General features: G+C 49.2%; 1 protein-coding gene across 1 annotated transcript in view; it reads left to right on the top strand.

The window, feature by feature from the left end:
- Positions 1–20,081, top strand: part of AP3B2 (adaptor related protein complex 3 subunit beta 2) — a 36,903-nt gene that overhangs the window by 3,939 nt on the left and 12,883 nt on the right. Inside the window, exons 2-14 of the mRNA XM_061394003.1 lie at positions 5,660–5,735; positions 5,876–5,950; positions 6,234–6,329; positions 13,070–13,230; positions 13,476–13,542; positions 13,642–13,824; positions 13,951–14,234; positions 14,524–14,578; positions 14,919–14,990; positions 15,267–15,329; positions 15,685–15,817; positions 16,098–16,207; positions 17,338–17,514. Of these exons, the coding sequence (XP_061249987.1) occupies positions 5,660–5,735; positions 5,876–5,950; positions 6,234–6,329; positions 13,070–13,230; positions 13,476–13,542; positions 13,642–13,824; positions 13,951–14,234; positions 14,524–14,578; positions 14,919–14,990; positions 15,267–15,329; positions 15,685–15,817; positions 16,098–16,207; positions 17,338–17,514 (1,552 nt within the window). The remainder of the gene's footprint in view (positions 1–5,659; positions 5,736–5,875; positions 5,951–6,233; positions 6,330–13,069; positions 13,231–13,475; positions 13,543–13,641; positions 13,825–13,950; positions 14,235–14,523; positions 14,579–14,918; positions 14,991–15,266; positions 15,330–15,684; positions 15,818–16,097; positions 16,208–17,337; positions 17,515–20,081) is intronic.

The following is a 20,081-nucleotide window of genomic DNA, read 5'->3' as shown; positions in this document are numbered from 1 at the left end:
TATCTCTTCCAGCAGGAACCATTTAAGTCCCACCTCTTTAGCAGGAGGACTGGACTGGCATTTAGTGTCCAGGAGGGGGGCGGGCGTGGGGGATGTTATGGGGACTGAGAGTTTAAGTGGGGGGAAATGAGCCTAACTCCTAACTCCCTGGTAGCTCTGAGGAGAGGAGGACAGTAAAATATTTGAGGATGGAATAAAACATCTGACCTTTTCCTCTCCCCAGGTCCTGGCTAGGTGAGGGTTCCTGATGAGGTTTGGAGACAGGATAAGAACAGGATAGTTTGACCAGCATCTCCCATCTAGTGGAGAAGGCAATGGCACCCCACTCCAGTACTCTTGCCTGGAAAATCCCATGGATGGAGGAGCCTGGTGGGCTGCAGTCCATGGGGTCGATGAGTCGGACATGATTGAGCGACTTCACTTTCATTTTTCACTTTCATGCATTGGAGAAGGAAATGGCAACCCACTCCAGTGTTCTTGCCTGGAGAATCCCAGGGACGGGGAGCCTGGTGGGCTGCCGTCTCTGGGGTTGCACAGAGTCAGAGACGATTGAAGCAACTTAGCAGCAGCAGCTCCCATCTAGTGGGTTGGAACTTGGATGGTGAGGGGAAGGGGGGTGTTTATCACATGAAGTGAGTGTATCCAGCCTCAAATGCCAGGTTTTACCTTCCTCCCACCCCACCTGCTGGCCCCAGTCACCCACAGAGTCCCTTAGGTCAGGCCAGGGCTCGGGTCACAGTGAGAGCCTTGTAAAGGGATCTGACTCCAGGAGATGAATGTTTCATGGCCTTGGAGTGTTGCTATGTATCTCTCCCTTCCTCTCCATCTTGGGAACGTTGGCTGGTGGGAGCGAAAGTGAGGGACCCAGGGTGGTCAGACCTCAGGTGGGGGCTGCCGTCTGCTAGTGGGCAGCTGACAGTCTTGCCTGTGCTCTGTCCCCACAGCCCCTCTCTTCCCTTGATTCCCCTCTCCTAGGGTCCTGGACCCTCCCAGGAGCCTGGAATGTGGGTACTAGGCTGGGAGGGCAGGATCTGTGTGGGTGCCCAGCACCACCCTGGGTGTGGGCACTTGATATGGGCTTGTGGCATCTGTAGGGGCAGTGAGGATGCCTGGGTGTGAGGAAACCTGCTGCAGAGAATTCCTGAAGTTAAAGGACCCCAGAGTCAGCTCCAACTGGTGCCTGTCTGACCCCTAAGGAGGTCAGAGGATCTGTGAGGCTGGATATATTTGATCTTAGAAGCCTAAATTTATCATCAGGAATCACACATAGGAGTCCACAGGCCATTTGGCGAATGGGATTGGAGTGACGCAGTTTTGTCAAAAAGCTGTATGTGTGCGTGATATGGGTGGTGTGTGTGTCTGTGGAGGGCCATGTGTGGGTGTGCATGTCTAGATGAGGGTGTGAGGAGGTAGAGAGGGCTTGTGGTGGGTGTATGTCTGTGGGTGTCTGTAGGCGTTTGCAGGTGAGGCATGTGAGTCCACAGGCGTGTGGGTTTATGTGCTGAGCATTTCTGTGGGAAGTGTATGTGTGGTATATGTGTCTTCGTATGTTTCTTGGGGATTATGGGTGTGTCTGCAGGGGGTTTGTTGAGTGTGTGTGGGTTTATGTAAGAACTGTATATATCTGAGGGATGTAAGTGTGTCTTTGGGGGTATGAGTATGTCTCTGGGCTGTAGGTGTGTCTGTGGGGATACATGTGAGCGTATATTGGTGGTACCAGTGTTTGTTTGATGGGGCGTTGGGGTGATGGGGATCTGCGGGGGCGAGCTGACTGTGTGGAGGTGTGTACAGAGGATCCTGGGGTGCGTGAGGTGCGTTTGTGTATTGGGGAAGGTGGTGCCCAGCTCTGTCATTCTCCCCACACCCTCCATGCTGCCCAGGCCCGGCCAAATGGTCTGAACCTCTGTCTACACCCATCTGTCCTGAGTTCAACATGCCTAGGACTTGACCACCTGGTTTGTATTTGGGAGAGGGACAAGGTGATTGTCTTCTGACCCTCACTTGGCCATAGGCAGTAGAAAATGTCCCCTGGTTTGGGGGGACATCTTCCTGAATGGGAGATGCTCGTTCTGTTTTTTTTTTTAACTGAAGTATAGTTGATTTACAATGTTGTATTAGTTTCTGCTGTATAGCAAAATGATTTAGAGATATATACACACACAAACACACATACATATATTTTATTATTTTTTTTCATTTTCCATTCCATTATGGTTGATTATAGGATATTGAATCTAGTTCCCTGTGCTATACAGTAGGGCCTTGTTGTTTATCTGTTTATATATAGTAGTCTGTATCTGCTAATCCCAAACTCCTAATTTACTCCTCCTCCACCCGCTTTCCCCACTGGTAACCGTAAATCTGTTCTCTCTGTGTCTGTGAGTCTGTTTCTGTTTCATAGATAAGTTCATTTGTGTCATAGTTTAAGTTCCACATATAAATGGTATCACATGGTATTTCTCTGACTTACTTCACTTAGTGTGATAACCTCTGGGTTCACCCATGTTACTGCAAATGGCATTATTTCGTTCTTTTTTTTTATGGCTGAGTGGTATTCCTGAATGGAGACGTTCTAGATCAATATGTGTGGGGCTGGACATCTCCAACCCTCATCCAACAGCTAGCAGGTCCTCTGTGTTCTGGAAATCATCATCTTTCTACTTTGCTTCCCATCAGAAATGTCTTCACGAGAGACACTTGTAAAATCCTGGGAACATCAGTTTCTTAGCACTCCTCCTGTCTTTTCTGATTTTATCTGTTAAGCATGCGCACATTTCTGCAAAACGCAGCCCTGTGACTTGGTGTCTGTTACGTCAGGTTCTTCCCTTGCTCTCAGCATTTATCACTTACTCATGTCTCAGCATCAGCCCTAGTCACACTTGCCTCTTTATGACTGCTAGCATGCTCTTCCCTCTCCTAAAATGGCTGCGTTTATTTTCTGATTTTCTGTTGCTTCTCGGTGTTTCACTTCCATGACTGACTTTGCACACACTGCTTTTTAATTCCTGCCGTTGGTAATACCTCTGCTGGCAGGGTTCTCCTGCCTGGGTCAAAGCTGTGGTTTATCTGAGTATCATCTGGGGGGGTCAGAGCATATACAGGTCTCCATTCACAGCTGCTCATCACATTTTGGAACTGCCTGGACAGTATGAGAGCATCTGTGGTCCCATAGCTCTGTTAGCTGTGTAGAGACACATTTTTCCATGAGCTGATTACATGTTTCTCTGCTTGCTTCTTTGGCCATCAGCTGCTGGGCCTCTGAGTATGCTTAGGCAGGTTGTTCACTGCTCAAGGGCACATGGCCAAGGAATGCCAGACCACGCTCCACTCACTGACTGGGGAGCAGCAGTTCAGGGCTGTGTCTACCTGGAGGGGCAAGGGGATGGCAGGTGGGCAGCCCTGACAGTGAATCCTGAATATAGACCCTAAGCTTATATCAGTGCTTTATTTTTAATATTAAACTTGTATTCACCATATCCCAAATATTTTCCTTTCTGTTGCTATTGTGGGCTGAATTGTGTTCTCATATGTTGAAGCCCTAACCCCCAGTACCTCAGAATGTGACTGTGTTTGGAGACAGTCTTTTAAGAGGTGATTAAGTGAAAAGGAGGTCATTTGGGTGGGTCCTAATCCAATACGATTCACTTGTTATGAGAAGAGGAAACACAAAGGGAAGACCATGTAAAGATAAGGGAAGACAGTCATCTGCAAGTCAAGAAGACAGACCTCAGATGAAACCAGCCCTGCTGACACATTGATCTCAGCCTTCTAGCCTCCTGAATTGCAAGAAAATACGTTGAGGTGGTTAAGCCACCCAGTCACTCTGTGGTACTGTTACAGCAGCCCTAGTGAACAAATACAGTTTTGCCTTGTTTTTTTTTCTTAAATTTATACACAAGAGTTGAAAAAAAAAACCTAGCATCTTATTACTGATAATTTTATGACCTTGAAAATTAAAATTTCTCCCTCTTCCATACATTAAAGTAATTTTTTAAAATGATTCATCTACTTTCGTCTGTGGTGGGGTCTTTGTTGCAGCACGCAGGCTTTCTCTGGGTGCGACGAGTTGGGGGCTATTTTTCATTGTCGTGTGCAGGCTTCTTACTGTGGCTTCACTTGTGGAGCATAGGCTCTGGACTCACAGGCTTCCATAGGTGCAGCTCACGGGCTCTAGAGTGCGGGCTCAGTAGTTCTGGCACATGAGCTTAGCTGCTCTGAGGCATGTGGGATCTTCCTAGACCAGGGATCAAACCCATGTCCTTTGCACTGCAAAGTGGATTCTTAACCACTGGACCACCAGGGAAACCCAACATAATTTAACTATTAAACAAATGTGGGATTTATTTTGGTGTGAAATACATGTACAAGTTAAATTCTTTGCTAAATAGCAGTTGTCCCAACAGCATTTGTTTAAGGGGAGGCAAAAGTTTCTTTCTCCAATTGGTGTTAATTGTTCCTAATGTATCAACTTAGATCCATTTGTGAAATTTTTAATCTGGCACCACACAGCTTTTATTATGGTCATTTGTTTTGTGTTTTGAATTCTGGTTAGGTGAATTGTCTGTCATTGTTCCGTTTTTCTCATTTCCATCCCCCTTTGCCCCCAAATTCTCTGGAGTTCTTACCTATTGATTTTTGTTTCTGGGTGAATTTTGCAGTCACTTCAGGAAGTCTGACCAAAGGTCTCCCTTGAAATTTCAATGGCCACTGCATGACATTTAGATACTGGCTTGGAGACTAACATTATTCCCCTCCACCAAGTGCAAGGGGTTATTTATTTACATCGTCATTTACCCGGGACTTCCCTGGCAGTCCAGTAGTTAAGACTTAGCCTGCCAACGCAGGGAGTATGGATTTGATCCCTGATTGGGGAGCTAAGATTTTACTTGCGCCTCAGCCGAAAACCAAACCTTAAGAGAGAAGCAATATTGCAGATGTTCCTTGGCTTGCAGATGAGTCACTCCAGTTCTCTGTATTCACAGTATTCTCCCTGCATCTCTGTCTTCATAGGGCCTTCTTCTTAAAGCACACCAGATGCATTGAGTTAGAGACCCATCCTCCTCCAGTATTCAGTTCAGTTCAGTCACTCAGTCGTGTCTGACTCTTTACAACCCCATGAATCACAGCACACCAGGCCTCCCTGTCCATCACCAACTCCCGGAGTTCACTCAGACTCACGTCCATTGAGTCAGTGATGCCATCCAGCCATCTCATCCTCTGTCATCCCCTTCTCCTCCTGCCCCCAATCCCTCCCAGCATCAGAGTCTTTTCCAATGAGTCAACTCTTCGCATGAGGTGGCCAAAGTACTGGAGTTTCAGCGTTAGCATCATTCCTTCCAAAGAAATCCCAGGGCTGATCTCCTTCAGAATGGGCCTCCAGTATTACCTCATCGTAATTACAGATGAAACAATTCTGTTTCCAAATAAGATTACATTCTGGGTACATTCTTTTTTGAGGGGATCACAGCTCAGCCCCGTAACACTGACTGACCCACATGCTTCTCCCCACCCCAAGTCCCCTGATCTGTATTTTACCACCTTCCCTTGTGGTTGAGTCCTGCCTTCCCTGCCCAGGTCGCTTCTTTCTGTCTGAATCCTACTGATTGATAGCCCCGTCCCCACCGTTGTGCCCTCAGCTGACCTTTTGTGTCCCCACCAGGCACGATGACCTGAAGGCGATGCTGGACACCAACAAGGATTCCCTCAAGCTGGAGGCCATGAAGAGAATTGTGGCGGTGAGGGGGGTCAAAGGGGATCCCTTGGGGGAGGAGCTTGAGGATCCAAGAGCCCTCCTTGGCTGCTTGTGGACCTAGCCCCCAATGAGTGCTGGCATCCTCCCTTCTCGTTCTCCCCCTACCCTGACCCCACCACCTAGATGATTGCCCGGGGAAAGAACGCCTCAGACCTGTTCCCCGCCGTGGTGAAGAATGTGGCCTGTAAGAACATAGAGGTGAGTGCTCCCAGGGAGGGGTCTCCCTTGTCCACCTCCAGGAGTAAACTGGAGCTAGTTGGGGATGAGAAAGGGGACATCCCAGTCCCTGGAGGTCCAATCTGCTCAGAATGTCCCTGGTCCAGGAAAAGACACCTCCCAGATGTCCCTGAACCAGATGTGGATCAGCATGATGAGGCCAGGGTACCCTGGATGCTTTCTCTGTGGAGCACAGCCACCCGGGGTGAGGACATCTCTCAGGGCAGGGGCACCAGTCCCTGCTGAGAAACCCCCTCTTCCCCAGGTGAAGAAGCTCGTCTACGTGTACCTGGTGCGCTACGCTGAGGAGCAGCAAGACCTAGCCCTGCTGTCTATTTCCACCTTCCAGCGTGGCCTGAAGGTCAGAGGTCTCCATTTGCCTCCCTGGGGTCTGGGCCTTGATGGGGCTCTATTGGAGGTGTGGACTTATTCACAACCTCAAAGTTGAGAGTTAGGTTTCATTAGGTGGGTGTTTTTAGGACTTCAAGCCTAGGAGGCAGCATCTAAGTAACTGACAGAACTGCTCCAAGGAGGCAAGGGGAGAAGTCAGGTTATATAGAAGTTTTGCAACAAAGGGCAGGTGGTCTAACATCAAAAAACAGTTGTTAATGAAAGAAAACCAGATAACCCAGGTTAAGGAGTTTGGTGATTTTCTGTGCATGGGAAGATGCAAGAGTCTGGGCTCACTGAAATCATTCCTTTGATATGCACCCCAGCTATCTGGGGCCAGTATCCTGTATTTTCATATCCTGAGTTTCTCCAGGGCTCACCATGGGAAGTGGCTGCAGTCTGATGGCTGCTAGATGGCAGGTGTTCTTTCTTGCTGAGTTCCCTCAGGGATCACCAGCTCACTGTCTATGGTGGCTGCAATTGCTGATGACTGTGACATCCTATGTTTACCAATAGGGCAGGAAATAAATTCCATTTGTCAGAGGAGTGGGCCCAGGGAGAGGTCTGAGTGCAGGGGTTGGGGGGGGTCAGGCTCTGGAGGCCCTTTCCTACCTGCCTAAAGTCAGGAGAGTCAGAGGCGCCTGTGCTAATGGCTGCCTCAACTATGAATCACTTGAGCCCCTGACACTGGCCTTCACCCTACTGATGTAAAGGGATTGAGGCCCACAGCCAGGCAGAAGTCAGCCTTCTTAAGACAGAGTAACGTGTGGGGAGCCTGCTGACCTGGATTCCTCACCTCTGGGTGTCAGAGCCTTGGCACTGGCTGGCTCACCTGGTTTGAGTATCTGCTAGGAACAATGGCTTTGGAACCTTTTCACCTGAAACTGGGTGAGAAGGACAAAAGGGTTTATTGGGAACAAATGAGCTCCATGGAGAGGAAAACGACAAAGCTCACCAAGCTGGAGAGTGGCCTCAGACATGGAGACTGGGTTTGACAGTCTGCAGAGAGAACATAAAGACAAGACCATTCCATTTTCAATAAGGTTAGTATAGCCAATGATTCCTTGAAAGTAGGAACAAGTTGATTATTCTGTTTAGCACAAGAAGAAATAATTGGCTTGTCTTAGATGCCCCAGTGTATGTAAAATATCCACCTTTAAAGACCAAAATCGGGACTTCCCTGCTGGTCCAGTGATTAAGACTCTGCCTTCCCAATGCAGGGGACATGGGTTTGATCCCTGTACTGAAAACCAAGATCCTGCATGGCCTATGGCGTGGCCTCAAAATTAAAAAAAAAAATATATATATATATATGTGCATATATATATATATTTTTTAAAGACCTGGATCACTTTTGTGGAAATAAAATGCCCTTTGAGGCAGGTAGAAACTGAATCTGTTAAGGGAAGGGACAGTGGGAAGATTCAAGTCCTTTCGTATGCAGTGGAGGCTGACCCCTCACAAACACACACACACATATTTAAACTGAATATTCTCATCTTTTGTATGTTAAATGCATGCATGATAATCTCCACTGGCTGCTTTTGTGGTTTGGATAAGATATCTCTAGGGTAAAGAAGTCAGCATCACTGTCTTTCTAGTCTTTGTCCAGTCAGACTCTCCAGCTCTGATAACAGCCATTAACTCCTCTAGTCTTTCCAGACACTTAGTTCTAATTCCTGTGAGAGGGACATTGAAAGATCTGGCTTCTTTTCCTGTTCAGCTGATTCTGTAGGTTAGCTGAGCAGACTGAGAGTTGATTGCCCAAACTGGAGGTTCACCCCTGGTTCATTCTGCTCTGGCCAGCAGGAGGTGATGGCAAAGTCTGCTCCTCTGAGGTGGGGCAGAAAGCCTGGGCACTTGCATCTACCATTCTTTCATTCAGCAAATACTTGGGTATCTCTATGCCTCACTCTGTGTCAGGCGTTTTTGTTGTTCGTTTGTTTTAAATTTTTTGGCTGCACTGCAAGGCGTGGGGGATCTTAGTTCCCCCATCAAGGATAGAACCCTGGCCCCCTGCAGTGGAGACAAGGAGTCTTGACCACTGGACCACCAGGGAAGTCCTTGTGCTAGGTTGTTTTTATCAAGTGAAAACCATACGATCTCTCTCGCTTTCAGATTGGTTTAATCAGGATTAAAATCGTTTTATAAGAGCCATTCTGAAAATTTTGCACAAATTTTTACATTGACCTGAAGTTGCCACATTCTACCCTATTTAGAAAACCAGAGCTCATTTAGTTCAACTCAGTGCAGTGATTTCTCTAGAATAATAGTCAGCAAACTTCTGCGTCCAGCCAGGTGATAGTAGTTTAGGCTGTGCAGACCGTCTAGTCTCAACCGTCAACGACTCAACTTTGCCCTTGTATTTTAACAGTGTGAAAGCAGTGATGAACGAGTGTGCATGACTGGGTTTGAATTCATATTTTAGAAAATATTTGACTGTATCAAGTCTTAGTGGCAGCATATGGGATCTCGTTCCCTGACCAGGGATTGAACCCAGCCCCGCTGCATTGGGAGCTCAGAGTCTTAGCCACTGGACTACCAGGGAAGTCCCTGAATACATTTTTATTTATTAAAAAAGGCAGAAGACTCATTTGGTTTGTGGATGGTAGTATGCCAACCTTTGCTCTAGAACATCTCTGACAGGTCATCTCCAGTGGTACTGACCTACTCCTTCATAAGGCAGTTCCATCTTAAGACAACTACCACTGCTTTTCATTTTTGTCTTTATTGAAGTATAGACAATTCACAATGTTAAATTAGTTTCAGGTGTATAATACATTGATTCAACATTTTTGTGGCTAATACTCCATTTAAATGTATTTCAAAATATTAGCCATACTCCCTGTGCTGTACAATATATTCTTTTAGCTTTTTATTTTATACATAGTATTAATACTTTGTACCTTTTAATTCCCTACCCCATCTTGCTTCTCCTCACCACCACCACCCCCACTCATAACAATTAGTTTGTTCTCTATGAGTTTCTGTTCTGTCATACTCATTCGTTTAATGAAAACATACCCAGAATATATACCCAAGAGTGATATTGCTGGATCATATGGAAGTTCTGTTTTAGCTTTCTGAGAAACCTCCACACTGTTCTCCACAGTGGCTGTGCTAATTTACATTCCCACCAAGAGTGTACAGGGTTCCCTTTTTGCCACATCCTCACCAACACTTGTTATTTGTTGTCTTTCTAATGACAGCCATTCTGACAGATGTGAAGTGATTATAACTTTTTAAAAACCATTATATTGTGTTGAAATGTCTATTACCTTAATTTTTTAAAATTTATATCAGATCCACCAAAGGCATAAAGAATAGTATTCGTATGTGTGCATTTATTCTCTTGCTACTTATTTATGTGTTCCTAGTGCTCTTGCCTGGAAAATCCCATGGACGGAGGAGCCTGGTGGGCTGCTGTCTATGGGGTCGCACAGAGTTGGACATGACCGAGCAACTTCACTTTCACTTTTCACTTTCATGCATTGGAGAAGGCAATGGCACCCCACTCCAGTACTCTTGCCTGGAAAATCCCAGGGACAGAGGAGCCTGGTGGGCTGCAGTCCATGGGGTCGCTATGAGTCAGACACGACTGAGCGACTTCACTTTCACTTTCCACTTTCATGCATTGGAGAAGGAAATGGCAACCCACTCCAGTGTTCTTGCCTGGAGAATCCCAGGGACGGGGGAGCCTGGTAGACTGCCGTCTATGGGGTCGCACAGAGTCGGACAAGACTGAAGCGACTTATTGAATTGAATTGAATTGAAATAATGTATAATACTGTTTTATAAACAGCATCATATATGTGTTCCTCTAAAATTCACTTTCTTTTTGTTATTATTACTGTTTAGGGGGCTCTTCTGCACAATAGTACCAACCTTTTCTGTCAGCCCAGACTGAGACTCTGTTTGCTTTGCGGCCGGCTAATGTTGTTGACTCAATTCTGACAAACCTCCAGTTCGCAAGCAGTTAATCCAAGTGTCCCTATATCCTGTCTTTATGCAGTTGGTTCCTTGAATCCTCTGTGAGGATTTCATTATTTAGGTTTAGCACAAGATCTAAGCCAGGGTGGATCTGAATCTTGGTTTTGTCCTCCTGGTTTTATGTCTTCCTCTAAGATGTTAATAAGCTATTCCAACCAGGGCGACAGACTAAATCCCATGTATCATGTTTCCAGGTTGACACTGATCTGCTAGTAAATCTTCCCCAAGTATTGCATTTTACCAAACTGTGGATCCACCTAACTGCAGTCAGCTGGTATTTTCCCATCTTGTTAGAAGGATCTCAACAGCAAAAAAAATTTCTTAACACCTTCTATGTGCAAAAGGCTGTGGTTATCTAGAGATAAAATAGACATGAATTCTGCTCTTAAAATGCTTACGTACTAAATGAAACAAAAGGCCTACATCAAAAATGGCAGTCTAGGAAATGCTATGAGAGACCCCCATGGTGCTTTGCTGATATCAAGATATATAGTATTAATATATGCCAGCCTAATTACCCTACTAAAAAGGAAAGGGGTTTATCTGGGGGGGGGGTGGGTAACTTCCTGTTGAATCCATAATCATTTCCAAATGTTAAAAAAAAAAGAAAATAGGTTTCAGCAGTGGATGTGATATGACTTGACTCTAAGAAAATACAGACTCCTGCTTTTAAAATAAGTGCTTTGAAGAACTTCCCTGGGGGTCCAGTGTTTAAGACTCCGGATTCTCAATGCAGGGGGTCCGAGTTCCGTCCCAATTGAGGGAGATCCCACACGCAGCAACTAAGATCCAGTGCAACCAAATAAACAATAAAGTAAAATCATGACTTCATAAGATATTTTAAAAATAAATGAAGTGCTTTGAAACTACCTTTTCAAAAACCAGTTCTGGAATTTTAGCAAGGAGGACCATCATTTTCACCTGTAATTCTGTGGCTCTCCTCTTTGCCTATTTTAGAAACTCATGGTAGCACCTATTCTTTAGTGTTCCAGGCCCTCTTCCTTTGCCCACTGACCTTCAAGATGAACAGTAATTTACATCTGCTGCTGCTCTCATAATCTCACGACTACAGTACACTGTGTCTAAGGCTCTTCTCAGGTGTCTTATTGTTCAGTCGCTCAGTTGTGTCCGACTCTTTGCTATCCCATACACTGTAGCTTGCCAGGCTTCCCTGTCCTTCACCATCTCCCAGAGCTTGCTCAAACTTATGTCCATTGAGTCGGTGATGCCATCCAACCATCTTGTCCTCTGTCGTCCCCTTCTCTTTCTGCTTTCAATCTTTCCCAGCATCAGGGTCTTTTCCTGTGAGTTGGCTCTTCTCATCAGGTGGCCAAAGTATTGGGAGCTTCAGCTTCAGCATCAGCCCTTCCAGTGAATATTCAGGATGATTTCCTTTAGGATTGACTGGTTTGATCTCCTTGCAGTGCAAGGGACTCTCAAGAGTCTTCTACACCACCACAGTTCAAAAGCACCTATTCTTTGGCACTCAGCCTTCTTTATGGTCCAACTCTCACATCCATACATGGCAACTAGAAAAACCATAGCTTTGACTATATGGACCTTTGTCAGTGAAGTAACGTCTCTGCTTTTTAATATGCCGTCTAGGTTTGTCATAGCTTTGTCATAAGTTTGTCAAATTTATGTCTAAGTTTGACATAGCTTTTGTCATAGCTTTTCTTCCAAGGAGCAACCGTCTTTTAATTTCATGGCTGCAGTCACCATCTGCAATGATTTTGGAGCCCAAGAAAATAAAGTCTCTCACTGTTTCCATTGTTTCCCAATCTATTTGCCATGAAGTAATGGGACTAGATGCCATGATCTTAGTTTTTTGAATGTTGAGTTTTAAGCCAGTTTTTTTACTCTCCGCTTTCACCTTCATCAAGAGGCTCTTTAGTTCCTCTTTGCTTTCTGCCATAAGGGCAGTGGCATCTGTGTCTCTGAGGTTATTGATATTTCTCCTGGCACCTCTTGATTCCAGCCTGTGCTTCATCCAGCCCGGCATTTTGCATGATGTACTCTGTATACCAGTTAAATGAGCAGGGTGACAATACACAGCCTGACGTACTCCTTTCAGGTGTCTATAGGATGCAGTAGGCACAAAGAGGAGGGGCTTACACACCTATTCTCTTTTAAACACGTGGAGGAAGGGGAAGAAGAGCAGCTTTTGAGAGTTTGCTGGGGGAGAAGACTGAAAGGGTGAACTTTAAAAAGAATATTTAGTTGTCTGTGCTGGGTCTTAGTTGCAGCATGCAGGATCTAATTCTCCAACCAGGGATCAAACCTGGGCCCCCTGCATTGAGAGCAAAGTCTTCGCCTCTAGACCACCAGGGAAGTCCCTGAAAGGATGAACTCTTGGGAAGGGAGAGCAGGTTGCATTTGCTGGCAGTCTCCTCCACCATAAACACAAAGACACCCTCCTAGTCTGCACACACTCCTAAGAAACAAGGTGCTTCAAGAATTTTAGGCATTCTGAAAGTCTGTTGCTCTCCCTGAAAGTGAAGCAGCCCAATGCCACATCCCTCCAGATATCAGATTTCTGTTGCAGGGCCGAGTCAGTGCCCTCAGGCAGAGCTCCCCAGGCACCTGGCACCAGCACCTCATCATCTAGGCTCAAGACAGACAAGGAAACAAGAGTGGGTGGCAACCAGGGACAGTGAGTTCCCCTCCCATCAGGGCGCCCGCTGCCCTCCCATGGCTCTGCCTCTGCCACCTTTGCCCTAGGACCCCAACCAGCTGATTCGAGCCAGTGCCCTCCGCGTCCTGTCTAGCATTCGTGTGCCCATCATCGTGCCCATCATGATGCTGGCCATCAAGGAAGCTGCCTCAGATATGTCTCCCTATGTGCGGAAAACAGCTGCCCATGCCATCCCTAAGCTCTACAGGTATGTCCCAAGCCACTGCCCATCCCTGGCCTCTCCCAGTTTTGAAGGCTGATTTTGTTGTTTGTTGTTTTTAAGTCTTTAGGTGGTTTAAGACAGTTTGGGGAACAGATAGAGAAGGAGGACATTGGAAGCAGTGGCTCACACCTCTTGATCAATAGGGTTGGGGGGAGAAAGGGGAGCACATCTCCAGCGGGTATTGGGAAGGCTGGAGAGGAGGGAGGGGCAAACAACAGTTTCTCCCTCAGTTTGGATTCTGACCAGAAGGACCAGCTGATAGAGGTCATCGAGAAGCTTCTGGCTGACAAGACCACGGTGTGTATATGGACGCACAGAGGTGGGTGGTGGAAAGGTGCCAGGCCAACCCCTTCTGTCCTTCCCCTTAATGTGCTCCTGCCTCTGTGGGTTCCCCAGCTGGTGGCGGGCAGCGTGGTGATGGCCTTCGAGGAGGTGTGCCCCGAGCGCATCGACCTGATCCACAAGAACTACCGGAAGCTCTGTAACCTGCTCATCGACGTGGAGGAGTGGGGCCAGGTGGTCATCATCAGCATGCTCACCCGCTATGCCCGCACGCAGTTCCTCAGCCCCACCCAGAACGTGAGTGGCCTGGACCCCCAGGCGCAACCGCGACCCGTGCCCTAGCAGAGTGGGTAGGAGGGCTTCCAGGAGGAGGTGTCCCCTGCCCCACCCGCCTGTTCCCCACCCCTCCCACCCCACCCCCAGGAATCTCTGCTGGAGGAGAACTCTGAGAAAGCCTTCTATGGCTCCGAGGAGGATGAGGCCAAGGGCCCGGGGTCTGAGGAGGCAGCCTCCACGGCGCTGCCCGCCCGGAAGCCCTACGTCATGGACCCTGACCACCGGCTGCTGCTGCGCAACACGAAGCCGCTCCTCCAGAGCCGCAGCGCCGCCGTGGTCATGGCCGTGGCGCAGCTTTACTTCCACCTGGCTCCCAAGGCAGAGGTGGGCGTCATCGCCAAGGCCCTCGTGCGCCTGCTGAGGAGCCACAGGTGCGTGCCCGCCCCGCCCACACCCCAACCCGCCCCAACCACGCCCCGCCCAAGGCCCAGCCACGCCTGGAAGGGGGCTGCTGCCTCTCCACTTCCCCCTACCTAGAGTGCGGCGCCCTCCACCCCAGCCCACCGGCCCCTCTACACTGACGCCAGTCCCACCCTCCTACCACCTTCCCCGACACCCGCCCTCTCCTCCCTCCTCTCGGGCCCACCTCCCTTCCCTGCCCGCGCCTCCTGGCCTGGCCCTGGCCTAGGGACCCGGTTCCTCTGCTGTTCCTCTCCGCAGTGAAGTGCAGTACGTGGTGCTCCAGAACGTGGCCACCATGTCCATCAAGCGCCGGGTGAGCACGTGACCCAGGCCTGCCCTCGCGGTCCGACGGGTGGCTCTGCGGGGCAGGGGCGCTGGGGAAGGCAGGATGGTATGATGCCTTGGCAGTGTGGAGCATGGGAGGGGGAGGCCGTAAATGCAGGTGGAGATGCAGGACCCGGACCCCCAGGGTAGAAGCCCTGATGAAGAAAGATAGGGTCGGAGCTGAGGGGGTGGGAAGAGCTGACAGTGGAAGAGAGTGCAGGGGCAAGAAGGACGCTGGGCCCTGGATGGGGGAGGGTCGCGGGGAGGGGCGCTCTGGAGAAGGAGCAGGGCTCTGGTGGCGCTCCCTGGGACCACCTCTCTCGTGCCAGGGTATGTTTGAGCCGTACCTGAAGAGCTTCTACATCAGGTCCACTGACCCCACCCAGATCAAGATTCTGAAGGTGAGTGATGGACAGTCATGCCTGTGGCCTTAATGAAGGATTAAGGAAAGCACAGAGGGACTTCCCTGGTGGTCCAGTGGTTAAGAATCTGCCTTGCAATGCAGGGGACACAGGTTTGAACCCTGGTCAGGAAACTAAGATCCCACATGCCACAGGGCAACTAAGCCTGCTGTGCCACAACTAAGACCTGATGCACCCAAATGAATAAATACTAGAAACAAATGAAAGCACAAAAAGCCCACTGGCACCCCCTGCCCCTTTTCTGCCTCCTTGCAGCTGGAAGTGTTAACTAACCTCGCCAATGAGACCAACATTCCTACTGTCCTCCGGGAATTCCAGGTACTGGCTAGGGACCAGCTTGTAGCCAGAGAGGCCCATGAGAGTTGCCCTGTAGCTCCTTATGCTCAGTGAGAATCATCTTGGTGGATTAAATCTTCTCTTTAGAACCCAAAATGGAGAAACTGTTATTTCATGTCCCTTCCCAATGCCGTCTGCAGGCTTTGGGTCAGGGAGTCACCGGGTAATGGATGAGGGTGTCATTCCTTTCCCCAAAGTTTAGTCTCTGGCATGATTGGTCACTGAATGAGGGGTAACAGCTTTCCAGAAGGTCACCGTCAAGTCTGCAGAGTCACTGCCGAGTCAAGTCTGAGGGATCACCACCTTCTGGGGCTCACTCTGTTGTGGCCTCCCGCAGACCTACATTCGCAGCATGGACAAGGACTTTGTGGCAGCCACCATCCAGGCCATTGGGCGCTGCGCAACTAACATAGGCCGAGTCCGCGACACCTGCCTCAACGGCCTGGTGCAGCTGCTGTCCAACCGTGATGGTCAGTGTTTGTCTGTCTGCATGTCCAGCTCTGATGACTTGTGGGTGCTGCCTGCATGTCTGACTGATGGCCAGCAGGTATTCTCCTGTCTGGCCAGCGACAATTCGTGTTCATCAGTCCATCGGCCTCAGTTTGTATCCTTGTATCCCTGCCTCTCTGAGGGCCACTGGAGAAGTACAGGAGGTTGAGGAGCAAAGCCAAGGGCCTGGGGGCGTTGCAGGTGTGTCTGCCCATTGTGTGTGGCCATCTGACTGTCCTGGGCTCATTTCCTGTTCCACAGAGCTTGTGGTTGCAGAGTCAGTGGTGGTCATCAAGAAGCTGCTGCAAATGCAGCCAGCCCAGCATGGAGAGATTATCAAACACTTGGCAAAGCTCACAGACAACATCCAGGTGAGGGGGTGACCCCACTGGCTTCCGCAACCCAGGAACCTCCCCGTGATCTTAAGACCCTATAATTAGGGACTTCCCTGGTGGTCCAGTGGTTAAGAATCTGGCTTGCAAGGCAGGGGACCCGGGTTTGATCCCTGGTTGGGGAACTGAGGTCCCACATGCCAAGGGGCAACTAACTCCGTTCACCACAACTAACGAGCCTGTGCCCTGCAGCAAAAGATACTACATGATGCAAACGAAGATCCCACATGCCACAACTAAAGACCCAATGCAGCCAAATAAATGAATTTTTTTTAAAAAAAGATCCTCTAATTAAACTGGCCTTAATAAAAATCAAAAAGAAAAAGAAAAAATCAGGGGCTTCCCTAGTGGCTCAGACAGTAAAGAATCCACCTGCAATGCAGGTGACCCAGGTTCAACCCAGGTCGATTCCTGGGTGGAGGAGATCCCCTGGAGAAGAGAATGGCTACCCACTCCAGTACTCTTGCCTGGAGAATTCTATGGACAGAGGAGCCTGGCAGGCTATAGAGCATGGGGTCTCAAAGAGTTCAGACACGACTGAGTGATTAACACTTTCACTTTTTAAATAAAAAAATCAACTTCCAAACCATTCTTACTGGCTTGGAAGGTCTTTGGGTGGGAGAAGGGGAAAGACGAGACCACGTGACCCTGGTTTGCCTTCCCTTTGGGGACCCCTTGCTGAGCTCCAGCCTGGTCCACACTCATGTTTTCTCTAAAGCTCTGGCTCAGGGTGGCTGGTTGACAGGCGTGTGTTTTTGTGTTGCGCTGCCAAGTTGAAACATTCAGACAAGGCATTCCTGAAGACTCAGGAAGGATAACATGGCATCCTTAGATAGAAAGCATCAAGGGCACAGTGGATCCAGAAAGCCAGTCTTTTATACCAAACTGTGACTGAACTTCCAAGGCTCTGTGCGTGCTCTTGAAACCCTGGGGAGGAGGGGAGATGCTGCCTGAGAAATGCCCACCTAGTATTTTCTCTCCCACCACCTCCCACTCCCAGTTCTAGAGAAGTGAGCGCAGATGGGAGGAGTGCTGGCTCCCTGGCAGGCCACATGCCCACCCACATTCCCACACGCACCCCAGTCCTGACTCCTTTCCCACCCACACAGGTGCCCATGGCCCGAGCCAGCATCCTGTGGCTCATCGGCGAGTACTGTGAGCACGTCCCCAGGATTGCACCAGACGTCCTGAGAAAGATGGCCAAATCCTTCACTGCCGAGGAGGACATCGTCAAACTGCAGGTCATCAACCTGGCAGCCAAGCTCTACCTGACCAACTCAAAGCAGGTACTGATTGAGAGATGCCTCTCAAAGCTCTCTGGGCCCCAGAAACAGCCCAGGTGGTGTTCTGTGGGTCCTCACCAGGTAGGCATGAACTTGAGTACCTCTTTTTGTCAGTTTTTTCATTTTGTATTTTCATTAATGTTTATTGGAGTATAGTTGATATACAGTGTTGTGTTCATTTCTGCTGTACAGCGCAGTGATTCAGTTATACATATACCAGCACCTCTTTCTGAAGACAGAGTTCAAGATAGGTGGCTGGTCTGCCCATGTAACCCAATGTTCCCCAGAGTCCACGACTACTCTGGAGGCCCAAGGGCATAGTAGAGATGGTGGCCATGTTGAAGAGACTCTTCTGTGAGGCTGTGACTTCCAGTCTGCCAGTGGGAGTGTCCTTACTTGCTGCCTTCAGGATGCTGGGGCCAGAGGGAGGGACCTGCAATGACAGGCCTTGATGGGAGACCACATGTCTCAGGAGATGTGGTCTGTCCTCCTCCCCGCAAAGCTTGGTGATGCTTCACCAGTCTATGCCAGCGATAAGAGGGCACAAGCCTGGGTGGTACTGGTGGTCATTGTCATTCCCATGGTGAAATATTATGAAAGGCACCAAGAACACGGCTCAGCTAAGCTGGAATATCAGGATATTAACAGCCTCTTGAGTGTCCAGCATCCTCTGAGATGGTCCCAGGACACGTTGCTATGAGTCAAGTGTAACGTGCCAGAGCTCTTCAAGGTGCTAGAACACCAGGCGCCATGATAGTTCCCACGCTCACTGCTCTGCTCAGTCAGGCGAGGCAGGGGTTGGCAAACCACCGCCCATAGTCCAAACCTGGCCTGCTGCCTGTTGTTGTAAATAAACTTTTACTGGGCTACAGCCACGTTCATTCATTTGTTTATCGTCTATGGATGTTGTAGCTGCAACAGAGTCCATATGGCCTGCAAATCCTAAAATAGGTCCTCGGCCTTTTGTAGAAACGATTTGGCAACCCTCAGAGCAAACAAAGCATGTGGGCCATCCCCTGGAGGTGGTGACATCTCTGCCGGCCTGAAGGTGGCCTCTTTGCCGTCCCATGGAGTCTTTGGATGGTGGTGTTTGTGCATCTTCTGTGACCCACGGTGGACAGGGTGGGCCCCAGGGCCTCCAGCTGGGGGGCAGGGCTGTCACATGTGGGGCCTCTTGTCAGGAGCTGGGATGGACCGTGGTCGTGTGGAAGCTGTGAGGGGCTGGGTCTGTGGGTGTCAGTATTGTGGGAGAAGCAGATTGGAGACAAGTTAGAGGGAAAGGCACCACAGGGAAGCCTTGGAACAAATATCTGTGCGCCTCCTTTATGCAAACAGGAGAAAAGAGCAGGTGGGAGGAAGGTCTGAAAAGATGAAGCAGGCTAGGTGGGTGGCTGCTGGGTAGAGGGGGTGTCTGAAAAGCTCAATACCACACCAGAGCCCTGAGCCCCAGCATAGTGATTCAGCATGTTTGCATAAGTCTGGGTGTGCCCACGTGGCTCTTCCCTAAGTTGTCCCTGTTAGCTTCTTGTGCATTTATTCATGACCATAATTAACATACATTTCGCAAGTGCCTATTGTGCCTGGCACTGAGCTATGTCCTTGGGTGATGACAACAAGCGAAATGTGTTTACCGGCCTTCAAGTGCTCACAGCCAAGTAGAGGAAACAGCACAAAATGCAGAGCAGTAAGGGCTGCAGTCAATCTTCCCTGGTGGCTCAGATGGTAAAGAACCCACTTGGCAATGCCAGAGACACGAATTTGATCCCTGGGTCAGGAAGAAAGCCTGGAGAAGGAAATGGCAACCCACTCCAGGATTCTTCCCTGGGAAATCCCATGGACAGAGGAGCCTGGCGGGCTACAGTCCATGGGGTCACAAAGAGTCGGACACAACTTAGTGACTAAACAACAAAGGGTATAGTCAGAGCTGGCACAGAGAGCCATGGGTACAGATGGCTTAGCCCCTCTCCTAGGCAGGACGGGGTCCCGGTCCCCATCAGGCCACTCTGAGTAGGCTGTTCAGACAGATGGAACCTCCACACACCCTTCATCCTAAGGCCAGTCCTACAGGCTCCTTAGGATGGTTCTTGGACTCAGTAAAGAGAGCTTTCCTCCTTCCTACCCTCCCTGTCTTTCTCTCTTCTTCTTTCTCAGCCTGTGCTGAGAGTGGTGGAGAATAGGAATTCTCTGTACTCCAGGAGGGAAGTGTTTGCATGTGCCCATGGCCATCCTTGCAAAAGAGCAAGGATGCTCCCCTCTTCCCAGTAAGAGGGTGACATGTTCAACCTGCCACAGGCCACAGCAATCCCAGCCACTGCCCCCTCCCCCATGTGCTGACCCCCACTGCATGCCAGACTCTGGCCCAGGCTGAGTTAAGGAGATAACGGATGAGCTCTGCCCTTCTGTGGCTGAGCAGATAACCAGAGGGTCTAACAGAAGATGCACTGGCAGAGGTCTTGGGGGGGCAGGATTAATGAAGGTGACCATTACAGCCACTTCGGGCAACTGCCTGCTTGAATGCTTTTGGCAGGTAGGTTTGCTTTTGTCTGCTTGATGAGATACCTGGGAGGAGG

Source organism: Bos javanicus, chromosome 21, assembly GCF_032452875.1.
Source record: "Bos javanicus breed banteng chromosome 21, ARS-OSU_banteng_1.0, whole genome shotgun sequence".
Taxonomy (NCBI): Eukaryota; Metazoa; Chordata; class Mammalia; order Artiodactyla; family Bovidae; genus Bos; species Bos javanicus.
Note: the sequence above shows the minus strand (reverse complement) of the source record. Positions and strands in the feature narration are given on the sequence as shown.